This window comes from Zeugodacus cucurbitae, chromosome 5 (assembly GCF_028554725.1).
Source record: "Zeugodacus cucurbitae isolate PBARC_wt_2022May chromosome 5, idZeuCucr1.2, whole genome shotgun sequence".
NCBI classification, from domain to species: domain Eukaryota; kingdom Metazoa; phylum Arthropoda; class Insecta; order Diptera; family Tephritidae; genus Zeugodacus; species Zeugodacus cucurbitae.
The window spans coordinates 13,516,870-13,535,937 of NC_071670.1; the positions used below are offsets into that span (position 1 = coordinate 13,516,870).

General features: G+C 33.9%; 3 protein-coding genes across 6 annotated transcripts in view; 1 reads left to right on the plus strand and 2 right to left on the minus strand.

Moving 5' to 3' along the window:
- Positions 1-19,068, plus strand: part of LOC105220075 (arrestin homolog) — a 118,970-nt gene that overhangs the window by 69,016 nt on the left and 30,886 nt on the right.
- Positions 3,619-7,591, minus strand: LOC128922380 (uncharacterized). Its single transcript, XM_054232669.1, has 11 exons — positions 7,512-7,591; positions 5,555-5,779; positions 5,454-5,486; positions 5,305-5,349; positions 5,166-5,210; positions 5,045-5,077; positions 4,904-4,968; positions 4,534-4,574; positions 4,228-4,427; positions 4,029-4,170; positions 3,619-3,967 (listed from the first exon to the last, which is right to left on the minus strand). The coding sequence occupies exons 2-9, from the start codon at positions 5,755-5,757 to the stop codon at positions 4,413-4,415; spliced, it is 480 nt and encodes a 159-aa protein (XP_054088644.1). The 5' UTR covers positions 5,758-5,779; positions 7,512-7,591; the 3' UTR covers positions 3,619-3,967; positions 4,029-4,170; positions 4,228-4,412.
- On the minus strand, positions 13,203-16,934 carry LOC128922375 (serine protease persephone-like). Of its 4 annotated transcripts, none has more exons than XM_054232651.1 (10): positions 16,562-16,934; positions 15,185-15,415; positions 15,083-15,115; positions 14,931-14,975; positions 14,808-14,840; positions 14,655-14,720; positions 14,162-14,202; positions 13,831-14,045; positions 13,631-13,772; positions 13,203-13,574 (listed from the first exon to the last, which is right to left on the minus strand). In XM_054232651.1, exons 2-10 carry the CDS (start codon positions 15,391-15,393, stop codon positions 13,285-13,287), a joined length of 1,074 nt encoding a protein of 357 aa, XP_054088626.1. In that variant the 5' UTR covers positions 15,394-15,415; positions 16,562-16,934; the 3' UTR covers positions 13,203-13,284. The 4 variants fall into 4 exon arrangements, with proteins under 4 accessions (XP_054088626.1, XP_054088628.1, XP_054088625.1 ...); XM_054232653.1 differs by lacking the exon at positions 16,562-16,934 and adding an exon at positions 16,528-16,546; XM_054232650.1 differs by lacking the exon at positions 16,562-16,934 and adding an exon at positions 16,140-16,473.

The following is a 19,068-nucleotide window of genomic DNA, read 5'->3' on the forward strand; positions in this document are numbered from 1 at the left end:
GTAGTACATGGTCAACTTTACAAGCCCCTCATTATCACGTGCATAATTATTTGTCAAGTTGCATAATTCACTAATTCTTTTTAACAGTATAATATGATTTTTCGCAATTCAACTATCCTTATACCCATTTTTGTGCACAAGACAAAACGTGTCCTATAATAACTGAATTTTCGCGAGGAAACTGCTATATTAAAAATACGTTGAGTAATAAAACTTTTCATAAAACACCCCCCAAAAAATTTTTCTTCTTTCCGCCACTGGTCCCAATTAACTGTTGATTTCATTTGACTCAGCTTCTTGTTTAAGTATCTATATAATTCGCTATGCTTTATTAGCTTCGATAGATCTAAAATAAATCATAATTCAATAAAATAAAAAAAAAAAACATAAGATGATAGCATTATCTTCCACGGCTTTCAGAAATCCAATGATTTTGACTCCATGAGACGAACTCACTGTCTTCACAGTTTTTCATGTAGTCATAAACGGCGGTTTCCATTGTTCTTCAATGTTCATACAGCCTTTTACATCTCTTCTGAAGATTTTTCTTTTTGTATTGTCTTGTGGCCAGCTTTAGCTTTTGATCTTAACTGATCGTTTTATCGCTGAAAACTATATAAATATTTCTAGAGAATTTTAATGAACCCTCAGAAAAAGTCCAGTTTCTGTGGGTTGGTTAAAAACTAACTTTTCTCTTTTTTGAGGTTAAGTATCAGGCTCATTTCAGTACTTATGCTTATAACTTTTTGTTGTAGAGCCAAAATACATACCGTCAATAATTTTAAAAAATACTGCCGAGTTTACAATACTTTTTCAGACATAAACCCAGATTGGTTCCGATTACATAGACCAATTTCCGTGGGATCTTTTCTAGCTTACACAGCACAGCACGATCCAAGTGAAAATTATTTCAGATTTATTCATATCACGATCTGTATCGATCTGTTGTCATTAATCATATATCAATGCCGAAAATACAACACTTTACTCCTCCCGATACTGAATCTCTCACTTTTTATGGATGAGTGAATTACACGAAAATAATATCAGTGCTCTTCTAGCTAATGTTAGAGACCTGTTATCTGTTGGTTATTTATACCAAGATAGTACTCAGTTGTCTTCTGAATCGTCAACATCTGTCATATGTTTAGCTATACTAACCATAGTTCCATTACTTATTTCAATCACGCCTAAAATCACCTCAAACTCAGTTTGCCGGTACCTGATAATACTAAGCATTTAAATCAATTATCAACTTACCACCAACAGCTCGTCTCCTCTGCACTCACCAAAAATATTTACAATGAATGCAATGCCACAATTGTCAGCACATAGACAAACGTAATTGTCATTGGCATACTTTTAGGCGCTTACACCGAATTTCACCTCTCAACTCACAAATGATTTGTGCTTCTGCTCATCACAACTCAACTCTATGTATGGAATAATGTAAATTATACGCACGTGTGGCAATGGCAATTGCAATGTGTAATCAACATCATTATCGCACAAAATGCCTGGCATACTTTTGTGCGCGCAAATTAGCACGCATTTGCGAAATGACGCCCATTAAATAGTAATGCGGCGGAATGCAATGCGCAGTTGACAGTGGATGAGGGATTGGATGCTATACAAATTACGCACAACTCTCACATGAAATTTAATGAGTGTGTGTGTGTGATATATATATATAATAACACGTATTTATATATCCCGTTAATAATTTAATTTTAGTATGAGGGCTGAGGCAATTTATTTTCAATTCACTTTCACCACTTCATTATATCCAAGACTATACACACACCTAATGTTACTAAGTTATTTCACCTACTAACCGATATATACGTACAGAGCCCACCGGACGTTTGAAAGTCCTAATTATAGGTATATGGAAGTTAGGCGAAGTGATGAGTCATACAGTGACTCCGGCAACTAACTGAAGGTTTCTAAACCGGAGCACACTCCTGTAGTACCCCCAGAGGTGATCTAGTTGTTGATGACCAGAGTATACTGAGTTTGTGGAGGAAACACTTCTCCAGCCTGCTGAATGGCAGTGAAAGTACAACACCAGGAGATGGCGAACCCGATTCCCCAATCGACGACGATGGAACAGATGTTCCATTGCTTCTTTGCGGAATATGGTCGGAAGAAAGCATGCCTGACGATTGGAATCTCAGTGTACTATGCCCAATCCACAAAAATGGAGATCCCACAACCTGCGCCAACTACCGTGGGATAAGCCTCCTTAACATCGCTTATAAGGTTCTATCGAGAGTACTGTGTGAAAGACTATAGGGCTTTATAAAGCCCACCGTCAACAAACTGATTGGACCTTATCAGTGTGGCTTTATACCTGGAATATCAACAACTAACCATGTATTCACCATGCGCCAAATCTTGAAGAAGACCCCTGAAAAGATAATCGACACGCACCATCTCTTTGTCGACTTTAAAGCTGCTTTCGACAGCACGAAAGGATTTCCTCTATGCCGCGATGTCTGAATTTGGTATCCCCGCAAATCTAATACAGCTGTGTAAGCTGACGTTGAGCAACACCAAAAGCTCCGTCAGGAACGGGAAGGACCTCTCCGAGCCGTTCGATACCAGACGAGGTTTCAGACAAGGTGACTCACTATCGTGCGACTTCTTTAACTTGATGCTGGAGAAAATTATAAGAGCTGCAGAGCTAAACAGAGAAGGTACAATCTTCTACAAGAGTGTACAGCTACTGGCGTACGCCGATGATATCGATATCATTGGAAACAACACCCGCGCCGTTAGTTCTGCTTTCTCCAGACTGGATAAGGAAGCGAAGCGTATGGGTCTGGTGGTGAACGAGGACAAGACGAAATAATGTCAGCCTTGAAATCCAACGCAGAATCACTCTTGCCAACAGGTGCTACTATGGACTAAGTAGGCAATTGAAAAGTAAAGTCCTCTCTCGACGAATAAAAACCAAACTCTACAAGTCCCTCATCATCCCCGACCTCCTTTACGGCGCAGAAGCGTGGACGATGTCAACATCCGATGAGACGGCACTAGGAGTTTTTGAGAGAAAGGTTTTGAGGAAGATTTATGGTCCCTTAAACATTGGCAACGGCGAATACCGCAGAAGATGGAACGATGAGCTGTATGTGTTATTCGACGACATAGACATAGTCCAGCGAATAAAACGACAGCGGCCACGCTGGCTAGGTCATGTTGTTCGAATGGACGGAAGTGCCCCAGCTCTGAAAGTTTTCGATGCAGTACCCGCTTGTGGAAGCCGAGGAAGAGGGAGGCCTCCACTCCGATGGAAGGACCAAAGTTGAGATTCTAACAATAAATATAGCCTATGTTACGGGGGGTGAATGTAGCTTTCCAATGCTGAAAGAATTTTTCAGCATAGTCACATCTGGAGGCTAGAAAAATAATTGTTCTCTATTTATATGAGAGACACAATTAAGAAGGAACATTGGGTTAACATCTCCAGTAATTTGAGGAAAACCTATCACATTGATACTTCTTATCGAAAATACAACAACAATAAACGATAATCAATATAAGCGAAGTTGCGTATACGCCATCGTGGTTCATTTTCTAAACGAAGCAAAACGCACAACTTTACATATTCGTAAATATGTTGAATAAACGGTTTAACTTTATTTGCAAATTTTAATATTGAAAAATACTACTTTCGAACCTCAGTTGCCATTCTTCGGCCATACAATGCTTTCAATAAAGTCCAAGTGATCAAACACTTTTGTTATCACATAAGGTTCAAAATCGTCAGATTCCTTTGCTACAATTGCAAACAATTTATGTATGGGGAAATTTTCTTGAACTTTGTATATTGGCATGCCAAGGAAAGTGCGCTTAAATTTCAAATTCTTTGCACATAGTTGAGATGGCTTCAGGTCAGTACCGGTCTTATCAAAACATTCACCGTCTGCTACAATCTGAATTTTTCCGAAATATCCCATCAAATCTATAAAAATATATATAGTACAATAAAATAAAAGTAGATAAAATTCAAATTGAAAACTCACAACTCTCTGGATTCACTTGTGAAGTGTATAAGCACACTGGATGCCAATCGGAAGAGTAATCCAAATCACTCACCATTTCAATCAAAGCAATATTGTTAAGGGAAGGTGTTTCTGAAGAGAAATCGGGATGTATGTGAACTGCCTGAAATGTTGAAATCAGTTTAAAAAGAATTTGTTAAAGTTCTAACTTATTAATTACCTTTATTTCCTTATGCTCTGAACCCACTTCTATCTTCGTAAATTTGACAGTTGATACGCAACCTGCTGCAGTTATATAAAACCGTTTGTCAATCCAATTGCCTCTACATAAGCCAACTGCACTGTCAGATTTAAAAAGAAAGGCGCTGAACGAGGTCACGGGATCAATCGATCGCAAATCATTAGTTATTTTTTCACAAGCTTAAACCAAATTAAAATCCCATTAACATTTAGCAATAAAAGTATGTTTCATAAGATCTGTGTTTACAATAAAAAAGCACGGAATTCAAAACAATGCGAAACTTACCAAGTTCTGCTGGACGTTTCTGAGGTGTGGCAACGTCTGTTCTGTAAGTAAAGAAAAAATTAACAAATAGTAGTTTCTTGTAAGTATTCTTAATTTAAAAGAGGTCAACACTAAACTGTTCGTACACTAACAAACATGACAGAATTCATCTAACGGGGAATGGGTTCTATTTACTGCCGAAAATAGGTGTGGCACTAGAACATTGAAATTCTTAAGTTCACCGCGTTATTTTCATAAATTAATTGCAAGTGTTTTTACTTAGTGCTTACTTAGAGAGCTTTAAGCTTAGAAAACTACAGACTTCACAATAAATTGATCTTCATTAAAAAAGTTAGTTTACTTTATAATTACATTAAAACACTTTACTAACTTTTGGCAAGCTGGTTGCTTAACTCAACTACTTTCTGATTCAACCGTGTAATTTCCGCAGACATTCTAAAAAATAAGGAGAAATTAACAAGTTATGTTATAATAATTTTACAAACCAAATCGTATTCATGCTTAATGCTACCTTCCTTCCGCTGTTTTTATCACCTCTGTCAATCTGAAAGTTTCCAAAAATAAAACAAGAGATAGTAGTAGAGCTCATGAATAGTTGGTGATACTCAAGTTCAAAACAAAATATTATTTACCGTTGATTCCATCTCTCCTCAGTTGCGTTGGCTTCCGCGGTCATTCTGAAAATTCCGACATTTTTATAAAACAAAGGTTAGTAGTAGATCTTATGAAAATAGTTTGAAATATTTAAGTTAAAAATAAAGTATTAATTACCGTTGAGTACACCTATCCTCGGTTGCTTTGGCTTCCGCGGTTATTCTGAAATTTGGATTTTTTTAATAAAACAAATGGATGTAAGTAGATCTTGTTATTGTTGGCGATATTGAAGCTCTAAATATAATATTGCTCTCGTTTAATTCTACCTTTCTTCCATTGCTTCGATTTTCGCTGTCATTCTGAAATTTTCGAAAAATAAATCAAGTGTTAGTGATATAACATTTTATTTCGGATTGGTTCTATTTACCTATTCAGTGCATCATCTATTAGACTTTGCTTTTCTTCGATTGTTTTAGCCAAACTCATGCAACTGTCTCTCTCTTTCCCGGCATCTACGTTAATTTTCAATGGCTCATCGATTATGGAGGGATCAGGCTCATTCCGTTTTCCATACACTGTCGCTTGGAGCAGCGCGAAGAAAAGTCCACATAATATGAGTTTATTTTTCATTTTACAAAATAACTTCAAATAGCTGTGAATAGAAAAAGTAGAAACAAGTGTTCTTAATCTATTTAATATTATTATCACCGGAGTGCACTCGAATATCTGGTTCTCATAAGTATGTCGCCTACATTAGTCCAATTATGGACGCACTTTAACGAAAATCGTGCCGCTAAGCATAATTTTATTTTAATATTTTCGCAACTTTTTGTTTCTTCACCTAAAACCTATATGTTCGTAACTCCCTAATGCAAAATCCCAGAAACACAACAATTTATATATAAACCCATATCTGAGGAACTACTTGTCCAATTTGAACGAAAAGTGCTACGAAATATTTCGGTGATATATTGATGTTACGAAGCCTACTTTGCATTTAAAGTTATTCTGAATATCATCCGATTCTTTGCTTTACAATTAATGAATTAGCAATAAAAATATTGAAATTAAGTTTAACAAATATAATGTATTCAAAGTGTGGCATCACTCTAGACATAATCAAAATCGGATCACAGTTTACAAATCCCAAGATATCGAACTTGAGGATCACAGTGCATGTGACATTTATCGCAAATATCGGTAAATCTCTCACAAAATATCCTAAAGGAATTCAGATGGCGTTTTTCACTGACAATAATGTGCCTCTATGCCAAGAATTGGTAATCCCAAGTACATAAGTACTTTTCCAAGGTACACCTAGAAGTATTTTAGATTAAAAGTATGGTAAATTAATTGAAATTTTGTTTGAATTTGTGCTTAATATATTGACTGCAAGCGAAATTCTCAAACAAAGTTCTTTTATGCATTACTGCTTTTATAAGAGATATTCAAAAATGTACTGAAATATACATAGATATTCAAAAATATATATTTAATTTTAATTTTAAGGGGGTGTTCTGGTCAAGCAGGACGCACCTTTTTCTGAAGCCCCCACTCCACCGGCCCGTATTTCGACAATTTTTTTATATTATTAAAATTTCAATAAAAAAACATATACAAAAATGGGTAGTAAAAATGTTTTTAATTTCTTTTTATCTTAGTTTAAAAAATGCCTAATGCGTCTAGACCAGAATACCCCCTTGAACGATTTTTATTAAAAAAAACCATAAATAACTCCTACCCAGTGCACGCTGTTATAAATATTAATGATGTCAATGATGAATTTGCCGACTACGGTATTTATAAATATGTATATATTGTGATATTTCACGGTGGTTTACGTGCGAGGCAGTCCGCATACTTGAAATGGTCAACACTTTCAAATATTCAAGAAATAAACAATAATAAAGCAAATTAATGATCTTTAAGTTTGCCGTAGTGTTTCGGCGTTTCTCTCAGGTGGATTACCTGAGAAATCGCGTAGGCATTGCTTGCTTTTTTATATTTATGTTAGTTGTCCTTTTACTCTGGAGGGTCCCTTGGGTGGTGAATCGCAGAGTTGAACTTTAATTATAAAGAACCGGATGGTACGCCCGAAGGTGGTTAATCGCGGTTCTTGTTTTTAGTAAGTTATTGGCTGTACAAGCCTATATTTATTTGTATTTTGAGTTTATAATTCTCTGGAGATTTGATTATATTTTTTTATTGGCTGTACGAGCCTGTTGAATTAATAAAATAATAATACAATAAAATATAAATTTTTATGAGATAACCGCATAGTCAAAATAAATTGCTTCACTATTTATTTTTTCACATCCTTATTCCTTATTTGACCAACAGTAATTATTATAATTAAATTATAATATATTAAATTCTGCACTCACCTTCTTCCTTAGTCCTTCTCCAAAGAGACGCAGCACAGAAATGATACTGAATTAATTTCTGCTTCGCTTTATATTCAGTCACTGATCGGGAATTGCTAATATATTGAGAGAAGAGTAAGAGAATCACAGCCACTCTAGCGATAGTATTTGGAAAGTTAATATTACCGTTCTCACGAAAAGAAAAAAAATTTAACTCTCCCAAACAACAAATAAAATGCTAGGCAACTGAGAGAAATTGTAGAAGAAATAGTGAAATAGAAATTTGGTTGAGTCAGGGCAGTCATGCACTCACACATACATATGTTCATTCAAATATATTCTCAGCAAAATTGAGTACATAAAATTCCACGAATGATTAGAATGTAGATCACCACAATTTCTTTGAGGTCTCTCTGTCACGGCAACTGAGCAAAGTGATTGGCGCGAAGTATGTTCTCTCATCTCATTTTATGTGTTAAATATTTGCCAATGAAATGGTTGCTTAAACTAAAATTTAAGTAATCAACAATCATTGAGCGAGGATGGGCGGAGTATATGTGTTTCAAGAGCGTAAGCGATCACACGTACTTTCTCTTTCAACAGCAAACGTAAAGCGAAAATGCGCTGTTACCATGGGACAAAGTGACAGCAAACTCTTCAGAGAGCATCAGTGCCATGGTTCATAACATCGCTGTCGTCAATATGTTTGGCATGTGGCGGTTGAATGCTTCTGCCTTATCTTTATATTCAATTCAACTGAAATTGCAAATTCATTCTAATTAATGCTGTAGATACAGTTGCGTTCATATAAATAGAACTGTGTGCGGAATATACTTTAAGGCAAAACCGTGTGTTTAACTGCATTCAACTGTTAACTACGAATATTAATACGGATTTTTTTTTTCAAAATAACAGTGTACCACACAAAGAACACACTGCTAAATGTCTCCCATCGTAAGAGTGTCTGAGGAAAATTGCACAAGACTTTATGGTAATTCTAATATAGCAATGGAGTGGGCACAAAATAAAGAATCAAGGATCAGTCATTACATTGGTGCGCTTATGTATATTCCATGATAATATTTCAATTAAATATATTATCAGCACGTTTTGTATTATCTCTCACTCAGACAAGAAATTCAGAATCAAGCCAGTCCTGACTATGCTGATAACGAAAAATAATAATGTAAAATTCACAAGAATTTATGTTGTTTTAAATTATCAACTTCTGTGTGCATTTGTGGTGATTGTTGGGCCCTTGATTTATTTAATCTAAGAATCTATACTGATATATCAATGGCCCCTCCACCGAGTTGATAGTAAAGTCGATCTGTTGGAAATAAATTACGTTGTCTTAAATAATGTGTAATTTTTACCAAAGAAATGGGTAACGATAGAAGCTTGAATTTGGTTAAGATCACCTAAAAGATGTTTATGTACCCTAAATATAAACTCTGTGTCTTTAGAAACCTAGTGAGAAATGTATTCAGAATACTTCAAATACTAAAGAGATTTAGCACAGTTTCGTCATATTTGTAATATCGTAAACAGTTATGTTAGCGGAAATACAAACGCTATTGAGAATGGAATAGCATTTTGCACTCAAGTAATTCCATCACACACTGCTATTAATATGAACATAACTGTATATAATATATTAATTAAAATATAATTTGAAATTTCCGTTGAACTGAATATAATGATAACCTATTGACATCAGACACGTTTTTATGTCCTCTGTTTCCGATGCTGCGGATATTGCGTACACATGCTCTCCGAAGAGCTTAATGTCGCTTTCTTCCATACTAAACTCTCTTTTCACATACTCTCTCACTCGTGAGAGAGACAATATCTGTGCGTACGATCACTTACGCTCTCGAAGCATATATGAATGCTCCGCCCATGCCGCTCACAAATGTGTGTTCTTTCAAATTTTGTAAACAACAACCTAGAGGGCAAATACTCATGCATACTTCTATACATACATAAATGAGCATATTTCAGCGCTGACACTGTTCATTGGATGGATTGTTCTTGTACATACATACGAACATTAATATAGATATAGAAGGCATTCACTTATTATGATTTAGTTTGCTCACTACATAACAAACACTTGTAAGAAACAAAGAGAGAAGAAGATCGTTGCCGCTTTATCTTGTGCGCTTTGTGTGGATCCAAAACATATTTTATATAAAGACTTTTATGTTTCTGCTCCCAAACTTTATTAAAGACAATAGTTGAATTGGCTTCGTGGAAGTACAGTGGGTTCGTTTAAGTATAAAAATTAAGATTTTATTTTATATGGAACATTTACTAACTTATTTAGATTATCACGATTTAAATTCTCACTCACGATTTAAATTACAAGAAAATTAAGAATTTATTCAGTTTAATTCAATTAAGTTAGCAAATAAAATAAAATAATTCAAAAAAATATCTCTGAATGATTGATTATTTGTATGTTTGTATGTGTATGTGTGCATGGTCGTCATAAAAAATTTCGGTATTGGCTCATGTACTTCTTTCGAATGTCACTTAAATCAAAGTTTTGTTATTTGCTTATTTTATTTCTTTAAAGATTGAAATGTGAATTTTTGAATTTATGCTATTTTCACCTGTTAAGGCACATTTTGATTGATATTTGAGTGAACCAATCATACCTTGCGATAATAATATAAATTTTAGTATAAAGAAATTATTATATTTGCATTAAAATGAAATGTGAAGAGGTTGAAAATACTTTTATAATGCTACTGCTATAGAAATCTTGGATAGTCGATTTTTAAAAGTTTCTCTTGAAACGAATTTTTCACAAGCAACATCATTCGCCGTGGAATGGAACAGTTAATAAACACTAAATGATTGGTCTGGAACATAAGGTGCATGTAAAAGAACCCTCCAAACAAGCTCCCGAAATCTTTATCAATATCTCTTCTCCTATTGTCTGACCACTTGGCCACCGTTTGCGCAGTCTCGCCGCGATTCTACTACTTGACGTTTTTGTTAATGCACCACTTTTCATCAACAGTAGATGGTTACTTAAGAAATGTATTGATTTGGTTACGATTCTGCCGCTAGTCGCAGATGGAAAATCGGTTGATGAAGTTTTGCGTAAACTGGTGTGACACCCATCAATGCTTCATCATAAAAAATATCGATCGCACTTATTCAGCACGAGATACAAATTACTGAATTCATCTCTTTGAAAATTAACGGTTTTTTTCTATTAAAACTACTATTTTTCAAATATATGAGATTCAAACCTTCTAAATCAAATCAAATCAAAATTTTTGCTACTCTATTTGCTACTAAATGTGCCTAATTTTGTAGTTGTGCAATTGAAATACTTTTAATATTTTCCAGCACATTACAAGCGTTACTGAGTACAAGGCGCATAAGGTGAGACAGTTAATTAGAAACATTTGATCAAAGGCGAAATATTCGACGCATTATGCTATTTGTGTAATAATATAACTGATTTTTAGTAGGTATATACATACTTTGTATTTAAAATTTTTTTCCTTTAATAATTTTATTCGGTAAAATCAGCAGCTGTACTCTTGCCATGCGCCTGTCAATTTTTGACCTTCATTCTTAGAAAATATTTAGAATCTTAAAAAAATTTAATATTGTATATCGACCGAATCTTTGCAAGGATCAACGATAAATTCAATTCAAACATATAGTCCCACTGTTTTTTTCTGATTTTGAATCATTGTTAACAAAGACGGTGGACAACCGAACAGCTGCTGGCTTACCATTATAGTTGTGTAGTAAACTTGATATTAAAAACTAAATTCTCGATCAACAATAACTAAATTACATTACATTGCCGTGTAGTCTATGTTTGAGCATTCGTCTGTTTGCCCAATTCGGTGAAATATGGTTCACATATAGGCCGACACTACACCCATGATGCGCTTCCGTACTAAAATTCTCAGTATCATCAAATTGGATTTGATTTGAGTTTAATTTTTGGCTTAGTTTTCACTGCTTTGGATTTTGCTTAACTGCACTTTGAGGTCATTGCAATACCTCGATTTCGTCCCACCACCAATCCTTCCATAGTACCAAGGGTTAATCAAGTTTTGTCAAGACATTTAGATTTTACTTAAGTCATCGCTAGCACGAATGGACATTAGCCATCGCGGCTTATGTTTCAGATATAAACCATGCTATCTCTCAAGTTTAATAAGACAGCTCCATTGTACAAAATCTCAGTGAAATGGGTTCAGTAGTTGAGGAGTGTGTCTAGTATGATATGAAACGTATGTTTATATAGATTTGCTTTATTATTTTACTGAAAGAACCTAGAATTTTAGATTTAAAATTAATTCAATAATTATATTATATTATTAAATATTATATTCTATATTTTTATAACTGTATTTATTTTATTTAAGGGCTTTGTACCATTTTTAAAATATTTTTTTTTTGTTTTTACTTCGGTAACTAGAAGACCACTCCGTCTTCGCACGGGCTTAAACAAACATTTCAAAAGTTATAAGATGCGAAGAGATTGACTTGTACGGAGTCTTTGTGACACCCTCACTCTCACCTGGGAACTATTTCCAGAAAATTGAGATTCTAGCAATAAATATAGGTTATGTTACTAGGGATGAATGTAGCTTTCCAATGCTGAAAGAATTTTCGAAATCGGCACAGTAGTTTTCAAGTTTATTCGTTACAAACATACATACAAATCTTTCCGCTTTATAATAGTAGTATAGATAATAAATTCTCCAAAATCCCATTCAAAAAGAAAATATTTACAATTAACACACCCATCAATGCACACAATTTTATAGTAAAAATTTAATTCATTCAAACGAACTGCAATGGCCCATTTCAAAAATAAGAGAATTAATTTTGTAGTTGCCATTAAATCAGAATTTGAAAAATCCCTTTGAGATGCTCAATTTTCAATTACGAAATATTTAAGATTTCTAAATTTCCTTTCTTTTTCAAATGTTGCATTTAAATACGCAGAACCTACTTAATTGCCTAGCAGCCACATTTTGTATAAAATTTCTGTTAAAATATTTTTTTTAATAAGAGAAAATTTACGGCAAAGAGAAAATATATTTTCGACACAAGAAAAATATAAAATTATGATAAATTTCTTTAAACGATTGAACATTTTTTATTTCTGCGTAGAAATAAAAATTTTCATACAATTCTAATCTTTTATTTTCACAAAAAAAAACTTAATTAAATTAAAAATTGTGAAACAAGTCAAAGATTTGTTAATTTTGTTGAAAGAAATTGCCGTTCAAATACAAATATGATTAGCAGCTAATTTACAACCGAACACTCAAATTAAAACAGTTACACTATACTTGCACTAAACACTTGTCTGACGCTATAGTTTTATCCTGCGAAAATTCACGACCGAACTGTCGTATTTTCCAACAGTTTGCATTACCTGTCGAACCAGTTCCAAAACCCATCACACTTCGGGGAAAACCAACATAAATGAGTTTGGTATGAAACCAGCCATAGTCACATCTGGAGGCTAGAAGAATAATTGTTCTCTATTAATATAAGAGACGCACGAAAAAAGGGTCATTGGGAAATCAATCACATCGATGCTATTTAACGAAAATACAACAACAATAAACGATAATCAATATAAGTGAAGTTGCGTATACGCCATCGTGGTTCATTTTCTAAACGAATCAAAAAGCGAGAATAATAACAACGCACAACTTTTACATATTCGTAAATATGTTGAATAAACGGTTTTACTTTATTTGTATATTTGATTATTGAAAATTATTACATTCGAAATTCATTTGCCTCTCTTCGGCCATACAATGCTTTCTATAAAGTTCAAGTGATCAAAAACTTTCGTTATCACATAAGGTTCAAAATGGTCAGATTTCGTTTCGTTCGCTACAATTGCAAACAATTTAAATTTGGGGAAATTTTCTTGAACCTCGTATATTGGCCAGCCAGAGAAAGTGAGTCCAAATTGCAAATTCTTCAAACATATTTCTGATATTTTCAGGTGAGTACCGATCTTATTAAAACACTCAGCGTCTGTTACAATCTGAACTTTCCCGTATATTCCCATCAAATCTATAAAAACATATACAATAAAATAAAAGTAGATGCAAATCAAATTGAAAACTCACCACTCTCTGGATTCACTTGTGATGTATATAAGCACACTGGATACCTTTCGGGAGTGTAACCCACATCACTTTCCAGTTCAATCAAGGCAATGTTGTTAAGGGAGGGCGTTTTTGAAGAGTAGTTGGAATGAATGTGAATAGCCTGAAAAGTCGAAATCAGTTTAAAGATAATTTGTTGAAGTTCTTAACTTATTAATTACCTTTATTCCTCTCATCACTGAATCCACTTCTACCTTCGCATATTTGCCAGTTGATACGCAACTTGCTGCCGTTATTAAAAAACGTTTGTCAATCAAAGCGCCTCTGCAAAATTTAGGTTGGTTATCAGAACAATAAAGCCTGAGGGCGGAGTAGGGCATGCCATCAAATGTGGTCTCTCCAATCGATCGCAAATCATTAGTTATTTTATCACAAGCTTAAATCAAATTAAAATTTCATTAACAATTAGCAACAACAGTGTGTTTTAGAAACCGCTCATAAGATCTGGGTTTACAAAATAAAGCAGACAATGCAAAACAATGCGAAACTCACCAAGTTCTGCAGGCCGTTTCTGCGGGGTGGCAATGTCTCGACTGTAAGAAGAGAGAAATTAAACACAAAGTAATGATAGAAAGAACGATCAAATTGGATGAGTACATAGTACTTTCTTGCAAGAACTCTTAATTTAAAAGAAGTATACATTAAGCGAGGTTTGATTAACCATTTTTTGGAAGTATGGACCATTAGAATCCTGCTATTCGAAACTACCTATGTAAACACAATCTCTCTAAATTATCCACTAAACCATTCCACAGAATTAATCTAACGGTAAATGAATTCTATTCACTGCTGAAAATTGCTGTGGCCTAGAACATCGAAATTCTTAAGTTTACCGCGTTATATTCAGTATTTAATTGCAAGTGATTTTACTTAGAGCTTACTTAGAGTGCTTTAAGTTTAGAAAACTAAAGACTTTCCAATAAATTGATCTTACTTAAAAAAGTTAGTCTACTTTATGATTACATTAAAATGCTTATTATACTACCTTTTGGCAAGCTGGTTGCTTAACCCAACTACTTTCTGATTCAACCGTTGAAATTCCGCTGGCATTCTTAAAAGTAAGGGAAAACATTAACTAATTTTAGTTGTACATGTTATAAAAAGTTTAAAATAAAATCATATTTATGTTTAATACTACCTTCCTTCCGCAGTTTTTATCCCCTCTGTCAATCTGAAAGTTTCCAAAAATAAAATAAAGTTTTATAATAGATCGTATGAAAATAGTTTGTGACATATAGGTTCAAAATAAAATATTATTTACCGTTGGGTCCACCTTTCCTCCGTTGCTTTGGTTTCCGCGGCCATTCTGGAAATTCCGATTTTTTTATAAAACAAAGGGATGTTAGTAGATCTTGTATTAATAGTTGGTCATATTTAAGTTCAAAATTAAATATTATTCTTCTTTAATCCTACCTTTCTTCCAAAGCATCGATTTTCGCTGACATTCTGCCAATTTTGAAAAAATAAATAAGGCGTTAGTAATTTGAAATTTTTTTTCGGTCTGGTTTTATTTACCTTTTCAGGGCGTCATCTATAAGACTTTGCTTTCTTTCGATTGTTTTAGCCAAAGTTAAGAAACTCTCTATTTCCTTACCCGCGTCCACGAAAATGGTCAAAGACCCATCATCAGCGGAAAGGTCAGAGTCAGCACCCTCCACACTATACGTTTGAAACAGCGCGAAGAAGACTCCAAACAGTATTTTATAATACAGTTTTTTTTCCATTTTACAAAACAACTTTAATTGGCTGGGAATAAAAAAGTTTAAATATTCTTAATGTATGTATGTGATCCTTTTTCTTAAATTTATGATATGTAGTGTATGAACATTCTTATAGAAATGATTCTACATTTAAGGAGCAGCTGCAAATAGTGGATGTGTTTTATAAGAATGAATTTCTTACTCAGATTGATATGTAGCAGTTGCTCTATTAGTCTTGCCAACAAGAACTTTTTTATTTTTATTTATAGTTTACGTTAATTTATTAAAATACAGTGATCGTCCAATGTAACGAATCTTATGTTGCACATGGGCGCGGTCTCCAGCTATTAAATTATCAACGAACAGCCACATTGACAATGATAATGATAATTTTCCGCGCGCTCAAGAAATGCCGCTGATTATATGCGCCCGCCGACTCTCTGCTCCACAATATTATCTTAATCATTTTTCTACATGTAATGCGTTCTTTTGAATTTTAAATTGAGACAAATGCTGGATTCGCGTCTACATTTAAGAGGAGAGCGAGAATGAGTTGAGAGAGAAAGAGTGTCTAAGCTCAATTAATGAGGGCGGTTAACCAATCTGTACCGCTGATTGCTGGAGAGTATGAAACCGCAAACAAATCGATTCAAAACTGAATTGCACTTATTTATGAAAACGCATTTGTTCTTCTCATTTCTATATGGACACTGCTACTATTTTGAACTCAACTGTATATATGAGTAATTAGGTACGTACTTTATACATACACGCAGTAGAACACGAATGAACAGAGTGATCGGCCGGAAAAATGCTGATTCATTTGATTTTCATACATATACATATATAAGTATTTGCCAACCAGGTTGTTGCATAACAAAATATTACGTCACACTTTTACATTTTTTTTTGGTTTCCACGATGGATTTTCACAAAACCTAGGACACCAACAAAAGCAATTACGACTTGAAGTAATCACAACACAGCCCTATTTCATTCACTTCATATTCAACTATGTTGATAAACGATCCGATTATTTATATAAAAAACACTCGGATATTTTCGCGTCACATTATTCGAGTCTTTTCACTTTTTCATTATACAATAATCAAAAGAGTTTACTTCACGAATTTATAAAAATTTTGCCTTAATATTTACATGTAATTTAGCTGACATCTGCAAGTGTACTTACATAATTGGAAGCGAATCTTTCGGTGCACAGCGCAGAAATCAAATTGGGTTCATCTCTGAAACCCTTTATATTTAATAATTGAGAGTGATTTACTCATATATTGACATGAAATTAAAAATACAATGAATAGAGAGGCATAGTCACTCTAACGACAGTATTCTGAATTGGAATTCTCCCAATCGCACACAAAGAACGTATAGAAAGCTGGGCGAAATCAAGGAGGGGAAACTCTGTAATGGAAATTTAGTATTGTCAGAGCAATGAAACACATACATACATGTTATTTAAAATAACACTCAGCACATTTGTTTTCAATTATTTGTGGCACTCTTGCTTTGTTGTTGCTTATAAAATATAAAAATCCATATAATTCTACGAATGATCAGAACAGAGATCACCACAGTTTTATTCTCTCGCAACATGTTGCTCAAATATATACATATATACCTCCCATACTTAGTTTTGATGATAGTTATTAACTGAATAGTGTTCAAAAGGACGAATTAATTGAAAACAATAGATAATCATTTTCAGAAATTATATGTATATAAAAGACATAAGACGAGCAACTTTCTTTGTATCCAACAAAGAGTGAGTGTTTCTCCTATTTGTTTTTCAGTGTTTGTTATCTAGTGAGTTAACCAAGTAATTACCAGTGAATGCTTCACTCACCTTTACGTATAGGTATATATATACATATATTTAGACCATAGTCTTGACGTTAGTGTCCGACCGATACCAAAATTTTGGCCGATGCCGATGCCGATTCTTTCATCAACCACATTATTTAGTAAATTAGTATGATAACAAAATAAAAACAAAAACAAATAACATCAGAAAATAGGTAAACAACTCAATTCATATGTAAATATGAAGTTGTTTAGTGATTTAATTAATATTCAAAACTAAATAAATTATTATTATAAGATATATGTTGATAGAACAAATAAGTTATTAGCGTTTTCTCAAAGCGAATCTGCAATCAGCAATATAGCTTTTTTCCTTTAAGGGGGTATACCGGTGTGACATTTTCAAAAAATCGATTTTTTTTTTTTGCTTATTCGAAAGTTTATAATTTCAAAAATATCCTGTGAAAGGTAAGGTCGTATCTTGAATAGTTTTTGAATGGCAACGTTCTAAAGAGCAATCGCTCTCATGTATTAGCCGCTATAGTCGAAACTTTAAACGCGTTTTTCTCGAAAATACTTTTCACAAAAAAATCATGTCAGCAACTTTTTTTTTTGGCACCTCCCAAGACAACCCATAACTCCTTTATTTTTCAAAATTTTTGTAAAATAAAAATGTTAAAATATAGTTGAAAGTACACCTTATTATGTCCAACTTCGAAACATTCGACCGAGTACTTTCTTTAAAAAAATTCACTAAAATCGCCAATTTTTAATGGGTTACACTAGGTTACCCCTTTCGAAAATAGTAGGTCTAGTATAAAGAATCCGTTATTTTCAAAGAGATGACTTTTGCCATTTATATCTCACATTGTGAAAGGCGGCAAATAATGATAGTGACTCAATAGAAACTTCGAAAGCTTGTTTGGGAGGTTCTTTTCCATGCACCTTATTATAGTCCAGGCCAGCACCATGTGATTATTACGTGACCCTGTCTATGGCAAACTTTTAAAAATAAATTAACCTAGTTACGAATGCTTCTATAATAGTGACTTTATGACATTATCTTCAAAATCTCAACAACTTTGAACAAAACTGTACATATTTGACATACATCGAATGTTTCTAGCAGTGCTAAATAAAAACTTTCATTAATGCAAAATTGTTGAATTTCTTTATACTAGACTTAAATTATCACCATGATGAATTGTTAGTTTAGTCAAATGTGATTCACTGTATTCTATATGGTAAACAGAAGAATTAAAATTTTATGCTCTAAAGAAATCAAAAAAGAAAAAAATGTATTTTAGTATAATCCGAAAGAAGTAGAAAGAATCGGCTAAGAATCGGCCAAATATGGCCGATGCCGATACCGATGCTTAATTTTGTGGCCGATACTGGCCGATGCCGATACCGAGGCCGATTAATCGGTCGGTCTCTACTTGACGCAGCCCCACCGGAAATGGCCTAACGGCGTCCAATCGTGGCTCATGGAGTACGTGTGGATTTTTGCCTGACCAATAACGCATATTTTGCTTTTTAATTAAGTCAGAAATGAGCCTCATCGCAGAAGATACTTTTTCGATGAAAATCCGTATCATTTTCAAGTTCTTTCTCAGCCCAATTCCCGAACATACGACGATTCTGGTGATCAAGCGATTCAGTTCATACGTCAATATGATCTTGAAAAATTGTATGCTAAAATCATTTCGCAAAATTCTCCACAACGACATCACAGAGATGCCCAACGCTTGAGAACAACGTTTGAGAGACTGATTTGTCTTTTCCTCAGTTGATGGCATACGAACATTTTATACTGTGCCAGCAGATTCAAATTTATCCACTAGAAGCTCAATTCTTGATCTGACAGGACGATTATGA

What these genes read in the sequence shown, in the direction of transcription:
- LOC128922380 (XM_054232669.1), bottom strand. Translation starts at nt 5,757, where the DNA reads ATGAAAAATAAACTCATATTATGTGGACTTTTCTTCGCGCTGCTCCAA. An exon ending in GAGGATAGGTGTACTCAACG is followed by an intron (nt 5,211 to 5,304) that starts GTAATTAATACT and finishes CGGAATTTTCAG; the next exon opens with AATGACCGCGGAAGCCAACG. An exon ending in ATAAAAACAGCGGAAGGAAG is followed by an intron (nt 4,969 to 5,044) that starts GTAGCATTAAGC and finishes CTTATTTTTTAG; the next exon opens with AATGTCTGCGGAAATTACAC.
- LOC128922375 (XM_054232650.1), bottom strand. Translation starts at nt 16,213, where the DNA reads ATGTATATGTATGAAAATCAAATGAATCAGCATTTTTCCGGCCGATCA. An exon ending in GAGGAAAGGTGGACCCAACG is followed by an intron (nt 14,841 to 14,930) that starts GTAAATAATATT and finishes GGAAACTTTCAG; the next exon opens with ATTGACAGAGGGGATAAAAA. An exon ending in CAGTGATGAGAGGAATAAAG is followed by an intron (nt 13,773 to 13,830) that starts GTAATTAATAAG and finishes TCGACTTTTCAG; the next exon opens with GCTATTCACATTCATTCCAA.